At 61.9% G+C, this 11,336-nt stretch overlaps 1 protein-coding gene across 1 annotated transcript; it reads right to left on the bottom strand.

Moving 5' to 3' along the window:
• Positions 1–2,301: 2,301 nt before the first annotated feature.
• On the bottom strand, positions 2,302–9,417 carry OSM (oncostatin M). The gene is made up of 3 exons (XM_077160588.1): positions 9,305–9,417; positions 7,818–7,951; positions 2,302–7,262 (listed from the first exon to the last, which is right to left on the bottom strand). The coding sequence occupies exons 1-3, from the start codon at positions 9,336–9,338 to the stop codon at positions 6,753–6,755; spliced, it is 678 nt and encodes a 225-aa protein (XP_077016703.1). The 5' UTR covers positions 9,339–9,417; the 3' UTR covers positions 2,302–6,752.
• Positions 9,418–11,336: the final 1,919 nt, after the last annotated feature.

Raw genomic sequence — 11,336 nt, 5'->3', positions numbered from 1 at the left:
TTCCACCCCCCCCACCACCTCCCACCACCACCGAAGGGCCAGGAGCAAAAGGTGCAGAGAGCACCCCACCAGGTCCCTGGGTTCTGCCCTGACCGTGCCTGACCCCCAGGTAGGGGCAGGGGCTCTGGGGTGGCCGAGGGGACAAGCGGGCCCCGGGGTGGGGGGAAGGGGCGTCCCTGTGCCCGGCGCCCCTGCCCAGGCGCCGCGTGGCGGTGCTGCTGTGGCCTGAGTCACGGCTGACTGGGCGGCACCCAGCCGGGGTGACCCAGGCCGGCATAAGGCGATGACTGGGCAGCCCTCCGCATGACCGGCCGGGGTCGGCCTTAGGTGTTTTGACTCAGACCTGCCACAAGCTGTGTGCACTGGGGGCAGGCCCCTTTGTCCCCGTCCCGGGAGAAGCCACATGCCGCAGCTGCCCCGCCAGGTCACGGTGCCCCCCACCCCCACCCCCCACCCCACCCCTGCGGCCTCTCCCTGCCCCGGCACCCACCTCAGCACTCCGGGAGCCACCCCCTGGCCCGCATCAGATGTGCCCTTCTCCGAAGGCCCCAGGGGCCCCACCTGCCTGACCCCACCCCTGCCCTCGGTGCAGAGACCTTCGCCCCTCCCCGAGAGGAAGCCCGGCCCCCACCCCGGGGAGGCTCCCAGATGCAGGGAGTGGGGCTGGCCGGGCCCAGGGGCTGACCGTGCCCCTTCCCTCGCCGCTCGGAGAGGGTCCCGTGGGCACCCCTGGGTCCCAGGCCTGGCATGGTGGGCGGGGGAGGGGGGCGCTGGGGGAGGGGGTGGACAGGGACGGAGAAGAGGGGGCTGGGCAGTAAGAAAATCAATAAGGAAGGGGAAGGGACATGAGAGCGAGAGGACATTGACCCCTTGCCTGGTTAGCGACACACTGACATGTAACCCACATTGTTGATACTTCCCAGGAAATCTTTCCAGCCTGTGAAGTGGGCTGCGCCCGCCCATTGCTCAGAGGGGGAAAGCTGAGGCCGCCCACAGCAGATGGGGGGGTGGGGGGGTGGGAAGTTCTGGGGGCGTGAACCAACTTGGCTTCGCTCTAAAATACCTTCTCATTCCTCTCTAAAGAGAGAGAGAGAGAGAAAGTCACATTTGAACTGGTGGATGGCAAAGGGACTGAGACTTTGGAGGTTGGAGAAAGCAGCTGAATGTCCCGTCACTTCCGAGCCCTGAGCTCGTTACACAGAAAATGGAGTTTTGGCCACGGCTGGCAGTGATGTCAGCACGACATTGTGTGTGCGATTCGCACCCCTGAGTTGCACGCCACAGAGTGGTTAAATATGTGGTATTAGATGTTACCACGATAAAAAAAAAAAAAAGAAGAAGAAGAATGCGTGGCACAAAGCAAAGGAAAAGAGTTGCCAGATTTTACACTTGGTCCCTGCCATTTTTTTTCCTCCTGTGGTTTCTCTGTCCCACTGGGATCCCCTGTTGAGGGGATTTTCAACCCCTGCTTGTGACACGCAGCATTGCCCGAGGGTCTGGGGCTGTCGCCTCGAAAATCTTGGGAAAAGAAATGCCGGCTTTGGGTGGCTTTGGCAGAGACCACGCCGGAGGTGGGGGTCCCCTAGGTCCTTGCTGAGCCTGTTGCCAGCTCCCTCTTGACACGTGGCTGCTTTGCCCCTTATTCGCAGGCTCTGGGGGACACGGGCCTTGGGTGTTAAGCAGTTCACACTGCGGTGGACGAGCAATTGGTTGTGCAAATTCCAATGGCACAAGCATCCCTGCCTCCCGTGGGCGCTCGGGGGACAGGGCTGACTGCGCATGGGCCCCTCCACCCGTGGCTGAAAACCGACGCGAAAGGGGCCCCCTGCAAGCCCCCCACAGCCTAGGGAAGCCCCACGGGCTCTGTGGGCCCTGGAAAGGGACAGGAGCCTCCGGGTGGAAGAGGGCAGGGGAGGTGGCATTGGAGCAGGACCTTAGGGCAGGAGATACCTGAGAAGGAGACGGGGGCGGGGCAAACGACTGGGGATGCCAAACGTGTGGAGTGGGTTGGGGGACCCTCTGGAGTGTGGAGAGGAGGTGCAGAGTAGGTCGGGGCAGAGAGCAGGGGGCCTTGAACGCTGCGACAGGGAGTTCAGGATTGTCATGGGCAGTGGGGCGGGCCCGGTCCATCGCAGGTCTCTGAGCAGGACAGGACAGGACAGGACAGGGCGACGTGACATTTCAGACAAAAGCATCGGACCCAGGCACCAGAGCCTGGAGGTGCTGGGGAGAGGACGGGGGCTGCTGCAGGAGTGGGGGGTGGGAGAGACCATAGGATTTAGAGAGCCATGGGGAGGGGAGAGGCCATGGGGGAAAAGGGTGGGCTGGGATTCTGGGACTTCGGTGGGAGGCAAAGAGGAAGCAGAAGGCTGATGTGGGGTTGGGGGTGGGGCACGGTGGGCTTCCCTTGAGGTGCTTGAGAGGGCTCGCGGCCGACATACCCGGGGTGGGGGCTGGAGCTGGTGGTTTGGGATTCCTGCAGCTGTGGGCTCATCAGGAGACAGGGCAGGGGGGACAGGTCCGCGCGGATGGGGCCCCCGGGATCCCACCCAGCACCCCCAAGTCTGGAGCTGCCTTCTCTGGCTTCCTGGGCAGTGGGTGCCACCCCAGCTCAAAGCCAGCCTCAGACATCTCTCCTGGGGCTTATCCACAGAGGGAGGTACTGGAGAAGGCCCAGGAGGTGTCTGGGTGGAGGTGGGGTGGGGTGGGGAACAGGCAGCCACAACTGGGCTCCCCAACTCTTCTTCCGCAGACCAACCCTTGCCTGCTCCGTGAGCAATCTTGGTGCTAGCCACAATGCTAACACTCCTCCACCCTGGGGACCCGAGCAGGCCTGGCTTTGCATGTCTGCCACCTTCCACCCAAAGCTCTCCAGCAGCCCAGCTGGGGAAACCCCCAGATGCAGGGGCAGGTAGAAATGACTGAGCGCCAGCCCCTTGCTGCTGGCCAAGCCTGGAGCATGAAAGCTGGCACTGGTGGCATCCGTCTGGCCTGGCTCCCTGCTGCCCACTCCTCGGCCTCTACTTCCCTCTTCGATGCACTTGTCTCTGTCTTCCCTTCTGGGCTGGGGCGGGGATGGGCTGGGGCCTGCTCTGCCTTGCTCCTCTCTGTGTACCAGGCACTCTGCTGGGTGCTGGGATACCAGGGAGCAAAGCAGATGCAGGTCCATCCTCAGCAGCTCCAGACTAGTGGTGGTGGAGGCAGACACTTCCAAACGCCACGCCGATGAGGCACAAGGATGAACCCAGAGTGGAACCCTCCCTCTCCCCCATCTTGAGAGAACTTATAACGAAGTTGCTGGACCTAGATCTTGGGCAGGTGGAAAGGAGATGCTGAGGATGCGCCCTTGAGCTGAAATCCAATGGGGAGGGGGAGTTAGCCTGGCAAAAAGGGCAGGGAACAGCATTCCAGGCAGAGGGAACAGAATCGGAAAAGGCCTCATGGAAGTAGGGAGCCTCGGGCATGTCCGAAGCGAAAAGGTGGCCAGTAGGGCAGAAGTCAAGAGAGCAAAGGGGAGGCCAAGAGAAGGGCAACGGCGGCCCTTACTAGATCCTTAGCAAATGCCTGAAAGACATTGAGCAGCTGCCCCGGAAGGTCACTGGTTGTGAGTCAGGGGCCTGAAGTTCTGCTCTCCGAGCCCTTGAGCAAGACATTTCCCGCCACCGGAGGCTCTGCCCCCGTCTCCTGCATGCCATTTGGGCCTCAGCTTGGACGGATGGACAGACGTCACCTCTTCCAGAAGCCATCCCGACCACCCACATCACCTGACTCTATTACATCACCGCTGCTTTATTTGTGCCGTCTCTCCCTGCAGTCTCACTTGCTCTTGTTGGTTCTTTGGCTGCTCTGTGGTCTGTCTGTCTGTCCCCTCAGCTGGTTGCTATGGGCCGCAGGGACTCGGGATCAAGGAAACAGAGTTACAGAGGCGCAAGGAAAATGGGAAGATGCTTGCGCCTCCTGGGAGCCCAGCATCTCAGCTTCTGCCAAGTTACTCATGAGGGAGTGGAGGGAACTAACACCTACACTCAGGGGAGACACCTGGGGTGGGGGGGCCGGCAATGCTTAACTCCCTGGGAGGGGTCTAGGGGCATTTGGGTTTTCTCAGCCCCATGACACCCTGGCTTCAGCTGCCCTTTTGTAAGGGAGTCTGGCCCCAGGCTGCATCTCCGGGGTGGGCAGGGACAGGGGTCGGGCAGGAGGCTCTGTGGCACATGCAGTCTTCCCTTCACTCTTGCCCCAATTCTCAGGCTCCTGGGCAGAGAGAGAGAGTGGGGAGAGTCAGGAGAAGGGCCACTTGCATTCCTAGAAGAGCTATCCTAGAATATCAGTCTGAGCTCGCTGATGGGGAAACTGAGGCACACTCCAATAGAGGAAGGCTCTTGCCCCGAGGCACTCAGAGCTAGGCCTGAATGGGGGCAGCTGACTGTTTCCCCTTGCTACTCCTCACCCCCAGCTGCTTCCATTTGACACCACATAGTTACCAGTGGTTGTTAAGAGCCCGGGCTAGCATTTTCAGGGCCTCCCTGCACTTCAGGGAACCCCCTGGTGGGGTCCCCTTGCCTCCCCTCTCCCTGCCTGTGCTATGAGTCCCAAGACCCAAGGGCTGGAGAATGTGTGAGGCGTACCCCAGGGAGAATAGCAGAGTATGCCTGGGGTCAGAGTGTCCTTTTGACTCCTCCCAAAACACCCCAGGTTGGGCTCTCCACCACCTCTGCCACCAAGGCCTGTCCCCACCTCAGCCCCCCAATCCCAGGAAGTGGGGGTTACCAGGGACCAGTGGAAGTCAAGTCCACCTGCTCCTGCTGCTCTTTCCCTTGCAGCCACTGCTGCTGTGTGTCTCATCCCGCAGGTGCCCCTCTCTCCGGAGGAGGACCCCTGGGATCTCTGATCGTCTGTCCATTTCACAGATCCAGAAACTGAGGCTCAGAGACATTCAATAACTTACCCAAGGTCACCTAGGCAGATGGGCTGGGGCTGAGCCGGAAGTTTGCACCCAGCTGGGTGTGTCTGACCCAAAGTGCCTCCACCCCGGGTACCCTGTCACTCTGCACACTCAACTCAAGTGTGTGCGTGTTCCCACGTGAGCACTGGCGGCACGCTCACACATGGACACACTCCACAAGTGCTTAGGGCACCTACTGTGTTCCAGGCACCGGGCTTGGCCGTGGCCCTCCAGGGTGAAACATGAACATATCCATAGGTGAATGCACATTGGAATTCTACCCATGCGCGTGCACACACACCCTCAGATACTCACACACTCAAGCCTTCATGAGGACACCCACATCCAGCCTTCGAGACAAGGCCGGAGAGGCACATACACAACAACATGTATCCCCAGCCGCCACCCAGCAGGGCCCGCGGGCACCCCGCACCCACCAGCTTGCCTCTCACCCCGTCTCGCTCCCAGACCTCGACACCCCATGTCCCCCAGAGTCTCAGGGGAGACTCATGCAGCCATAATGGACACCTTGTCTGTGTTTGAGACGCCCTCACGAGTCAGGTTTCCCACCCGGCTGAGCTGCGTGACGTCCCTTCCTGGACAAGGTGAGGCTCCCCTGCTCCAACCCCAGGCCATAGATGCTTGAGGTCTTGCAACCTAGGAACACCCCCTTCCTAAAAGCCCAGGCTCCCCCAAATCCCCTCCACACAAAGCAACAGTGACACAGGGGCTTCAGAAACAAGGTGAGTTTTAAATACGTGTTGGCATAATATTAACATTAAATACACGTCATAAATAGGCCTTATAAATAGAGAACTAATAAAAACTGGTAAAAATCGATAAATTAGTCATCCCTCCAAGGGATGGGCCCCCTCCAGGAGGGCAAGGGTTTAGCACGAGGAAATTCCACGGTGCACCACCAGGGGGAGCAGCCGGCTGCGGGGACCCAGGCCCGCGATTTTCCCCATACGAGGAGGCCTGGCCCGCATCCCACGTCCATTGGCACTGTGCATCCCGATTTACAGAGGGAATGTGACATCCACCTTCTGTCACAGAGTCCCGGCAAGTGACGGGGGGGCCTTCCGGTGGTCCCCAACCTACTCGCTTATCAAAGAAGTTCAGAGAGGTAGAGTGACCTGCCTGAGGTCACACAGCGAGTCAGTGTGTCACCCAGTGCCAGTTCGGCCCCGTTCTGTGGACCCCGAGATCGGTGCTCCTGCCGGGACCCTCTGCCCCTGCTGTGGCTGCCCAAAGTGAGGTCCCCCAAATTCTCTCAGGTGTCTGGTCTGAGATTGTCCATGAGGCATAGGAGGCCAGCTCAGGCTCTGACCTCCCCGCTGGAACCAAGCCACCGCGGAAAGGAGGAAGTCTGGGGGCAATAGCACTGCAAGTCATGAGAGGGAGGGCCCGGCAGGCCTCCGGGGTGGGGGGTGGGGAGCAGGGGCGGTCAGCTTGGCCATGAGTCAGTCTGTGTCATCAGACCCCTGAATCAATGGAAATTGGGCCCCACGTGCCCAAGTCTGGCTACCCCACCAGGACTGGGGAACTCCGGGGCTGGGGGTACCCAACGGCCTGACCTTGTACCCCACCCCACCCCCTACCAGCCCCGAGGAGGTAGAAGGGGCCTGTCCTGCTCCCACTCCCTTAAAGTGCATTTGTGAGTGGTGAAGGATGGAGGGGAGCAGGTTTGGAGACATGGGGAGGCGGAGGGTGGTGGGGGGTGGGGCAGCTCTCTCCCATCCCCCACCGCAGCACCAGCTCCTCCCGTGCCCAAAGCATCCTTCACCTGTCGCCTCCACCACCTGTGAGGCTACCGAGGGAGCAGGCCCCGGGGTACCAGCCTCTTGCCCCTCCTGGAGCGTCTGTGTCTCCGGCTCCTGCGCGGTTTCTCCTCCCAATCGCCCAAGACCTGCCCCACTGAGCGCATGAAGCGATGGAAGCCGTCCAGGAACTTGCAGCCCTCTATCTTGCGCTGAAAGGCGTCTGGGGAGGGGGTAGGAGACTGCGAAGGTCCCGGGCTGGCCTTGGTGGGCTGGGCTGTGTCCGAGGAGCTGTTAAGGAGCTGGGCCATGCAATACACGTTGTTCTTGATGCCCAGGACGAAATGCTTCGCCTTGCGCAGCTCCTCTGCACGCGGGTCCTCCGATGCCTGCAGCTGGAAGGCGGCCAGTGTGCGCAGGACCCGCTCCAGGCTGGCCCTGAGGGTCTGCAGGAAGTCCTGCTTGCTGAGCCCCCGCAGGGCGTCCTCGCTGGGGAAGGTCCCCGGGCGCTCCTTGCACTGCTTTTTAAGCTCTGGCACGTCCAAGCCTTGGGTGTGAATCTGGGGGTGGGTGGGAAGGGAGCATCAGGGGCTGAGCCCTGCAGCCCTCTCCCCGCCTCCTCCCCCGACGAACACATTCTGCTCTGATGAGTCTTGGAATCTGAGCCTCTCCTCCCATCCCCCAGATCCAGGGACTGAGGTCCAGGTGGGGGGAGGACTCCCCGCTGGAGGGGTGCTGGGTGCGGTCAGTTGTGGGGTAGGGAAGTGTTGGCGGGGAGGCGACAGAGCTTCACCTCTGTTTTGTTCATGACCCTCCCGGTGCCTAAAGCAAAGCCAGTAGTCAGGACATAATAAGCATATGCCGGACAAACACAAATGCAGCAGCGAAGTGGGAGCACGTGCCAGGCCCAAAGAGCTAGGGAAGCTTGTTGCCTCCTTAGCTTCTTGGGATGAGGGCTGGGATGGCCCACGTGGGCCCCAGATAGCACAGGGACTCAGTTTCCCCACCTGCCCAATACCCCCCTGTGGGGGGGGCCCCGGTCCTCCCTGGGGCCTCCTCCCGTCCTAACCCAGGCGGTACTCTGCGACTCGGGTGCCACGGGGACAGGGCCTCACATAGTGGTCCAGAAGCTTGCTGGTGTTCCCCATGAAGTCCGCCTGTGCCCGCAGCTGGCCGAGGAGGGCTTGGTACTTGCCTGAGCAGCCGCCCCTGGCCATCGTGCTCAGGAACAGAAGTCCGAGGACCACACCTGGGCAGGGAAAAAGGGAGGGGTGGGGTGTCACCTGCCCTGTCGGGGGAGCCGCAGGGAGGAGCCCCGGGCTGCTTTCCGAGGGGAGGGTTTCGGAGGCGCCATCCCCTCCATCCCCCAGACTTTATGTGCACGAGCCCCTGCTGGGCCCACCGCCACCTACCCAGGACCTGAATCGGGGCGGGAGGGACGGGACGAGGGTTGCAATTTACTCCATAGACCAGGAGCGCCCTGCTGGCCGTGCCCGAAGCCCGGTGCTGACTTCGGGTGCTGACGCCAGGGGCCCAGGTGGGCTAAGGGGTGGCCAGCCGAGATCCTGATTCACTACCAGACCCTGCCCTCCGTGCAGGTGGGCGGAGGCCCCAGGTGCAGCCTGGCACCTGCAGTGGCCGTCTTTCCATCCGAAGCTTCAGCCTCGAAGCCCGTTTTACAGAAGAAAGGGCTTGCTCGGGCCACCCAATGTCACACCCCTCACCGCCTCCGTCCCCGGTCTCCCTAGGCGACCACTTGGGTGAGGAGACCTGACCCGGTGACTCTGTGAGCAACTCGGAACGTTCCGGGCAGGCCCAGTTACCGCTCGCCTGTCCCCCGCCCCTGCCAGCCCTCCGGACACCGACGACGGCCACGTGGTAGGAAGGGGCCTGTGGTGTAATGCCCGGAAGGTAGTGACACCACCGTGCCCTTCCTAAAAACCATTTGGCCTCTTGGAGAAGACCGGCTGGGGGAGGCCCAAAGGGCTGGGTGTCCGGGACCGGTGACCATTGCCACCGGCCCCCGGGGTCCAGATAGGAGGGTCTACACGTGGGACTTCCCGGGTGGCGAGATTGAGGGTTGAGATGACGTCATGTGGCTCTATGGGTGGCACTGAGTGGGCGTGGCTAGTGCACTGGCGTGATCGTGAGGGTTCAGGGTCCCCAGGCCTGGCTCACTGCCTCTCTCCGTCCCAGACCCTCCGGCTTGGGGAGGAAGGACAAGGCCGTTCACCTGGGCAGAGAGGGGCCCACAGCCCCTCCAGACATTGCACCATTTCCCTACCCGGCATCTGCAGCTTCCTTCTCTGCCCAGCACATCTCTCACTGCCTGCTTCCCCATCCTGTCCCCCAGAACAACCCCTTCTGTCCCTTGCGGCTGCATCACCTCCCCCTGGAAGCCTTCCCAGAATACTTCCACGGCTGGTTTCTCCGTGGGACCCCGTGCTCGGCCTGACCTCCGGGCTCTCTCCCCTTCTGCGGCATCCTTCTGCCCGCTGTCTGCACATTGCCCCCCACCCCCCGACCCTGGTCCCCTGGAGTGGGGTAGAGGGTGCCTGCCCGCTCCCCGCCAGAGCCAGTCCGGGAGGAAGGAAGTACTTACAGGGCAGCGTCCTCCGCGTGAGCTGTGCCCGCATGCTGGGTGCCCGCGCTCTGGCCCGCGCCTGCTGGGGGTGACACCTCCCGGCTGGGAGCCTGGCGGACCGGCAGCCACTTTATGCCCGCCGGGGCGATTGGCCAACACCTCGTGAGGTGGGTGGGGAGGGGGTGGGGGGAGGGCAGGCCTTCTGGGAACATGACCCCAAAAACCAAAATCTCCACGGGCGGCCAATGGGTGCTGGGCACGGCGGCGTGCCCCCTCCTCCTCCTGTTTTCTTCGAATTCGTTCTTCGAGGTCAGCCCCACGCCCAAGGATGATGCAAACTGCAGCCTCAGCCTTCCTGGGGTGAGCGGGGTGCCAGGGGGTCCGTGCCATGTGGAGGCGGCTGTGCCCCGGGACGGGGCGAGGGAGGAGCACCCGCCAACCGGGTCCCCGAAAGGTTTCCCCCGCCAGTCTCGGTTCAGGAGCTGTCAGCCGTCGGCTTCCTCGGGACACCCTGGTTCTGGCTGAGGGGAGCAAGACATCTTCCTTCTTAAGCAACCTGCCCGCCCTCCCACCGGGGCTGTTGGGACATCTGTGAGCTGAAACCACCGGGCCCTGGGCATAGAGCCAGACCCAGGCTCCCGGTCGTGCCCTGCTCAGCTTTGCACACCCCCTCACCCCCCCACCGAGCCAGTCTTCCCCACTCCAGACCCACTGCTCATAGCCTGACACTTTCTCCGTGGACTGGGAGCAAAAGAAATGGAAAACCAGGGTTCAAGCCCACCGCCGTGCTTTGTGACTCGGGGCAAGTCACTTAACCTCTCTGGGCCTCAGAGTCCCCCCCCACCTGCCAAATGGAGAGGAGAAAAGCACTTCCCGCGCACCTCACCTCACAGGGCTGCTGGTATCATGGACATAAAAGGCAAAGGCCTTTGAAGGAGAAAGAAAAGACGAAAGTCTACTTCCAAGTATTGGCTGTCAGTGGGGGTGAAGGGAAGGAGCAGATAGGGGGCGGAGGAGCTGTGAGCTCAGAGGGGAAGCCGGGAGGGGGAGTCGCCGCGGTGACGGTTGGGGACCAGGTTTCGCTTTCCCTGAAAGATAACAATCATGGGCCGACCTCTCTGAAACTTAGCATTTGCGTGAAGAGGCCCAGGAGAGGAGATAGTGCTTCCTTAGTCACCATAGGGGAAACTGAGGCCCGGGTGGGTACAGACAAGGAGACAGGGGGTCTGGCCCAGGCCTGCCGGTCATGCCTGGCAGCCTCAGCAAATCTCCAGGCCGGGAAGAGGGTCTGTGACTGTACCCTCAGGGCCCCGGCTGCCACGAGGGTCTCAGGGAGCTGGGGAGCCAGAGTGTGACCCCCCCCAGGGAGGCCTGGGCTTCTCTGGCTGCATTCGGCCTGCAGAGATCGGACAGTAAAAACCCACCACTGCCCATCCCTGCCCTGGGGCCCGACGTGATTGTCAAAGCTGCTCCCCAGCTCTGCACCACTGTAGACAGGCCCACCATTCTCATTTATTCATTCAACAAACTCATCTCTGGCCCCCACTCTGTGGCTCCGGGTGCTAAGGCTGCAGCAGTAGGCTGCCCTTCTTCCCCACTGACTTCCTGTTACCCCAACATGGAGCTCACCACAGCAGGCCCAATCCCCCCACCGTCGCCACCCCCGTGGCCCAGTTCTTGATTCTCAGCCCAAGACTGACGCTGCCACTAAATTCCACGTCTCTCTGCCCACCCCCGCGACGCCGTTCCCTGGGGCCCATGCCAAACCCATATCCTTCTCAATTTCACATCCTCGATCTCATCCAAGCCTCGCAACAGCCCCAAAAGGGAGAGCGGCAGGGCTGGGATGTCTTCACTCCTTCTACTGAGGAAACCACGGCACAGAGACATTCAAGGGCTGCTCAAAGCAGGAAAGCCAGATGGCCAGAGAGCTTGGCCTCTGGCTGTGGCGGGCTCCACCAGGACACCCCCCTGGCTCCAAGTGGGGGCAGCCGGGCTGCACAGGTAAATGGGCTCTGTTTTCATGTCCTAGGGCTGCCGGAGCAAAGTA

Source organism: Tamandua tetradactyla, chromosome 5 (genome assembly GCF_023851605.1).
Source record: "Tamandua tetradactyla isolate mTamTet1 chromosome 5, mTamTet1.pri, whole genome shotgun sequence".
In the NCBI taxonomy this organism is placed as follows: Eukaryota; Metazoa; Chordata; class Mammalia; order Pilosa; family Myrmecophagidae; genus Tamandua; species Tamandua tetradactyla.
This window is presented reverse-complemented; position numbering and strand designations above follow the sequence as displayed.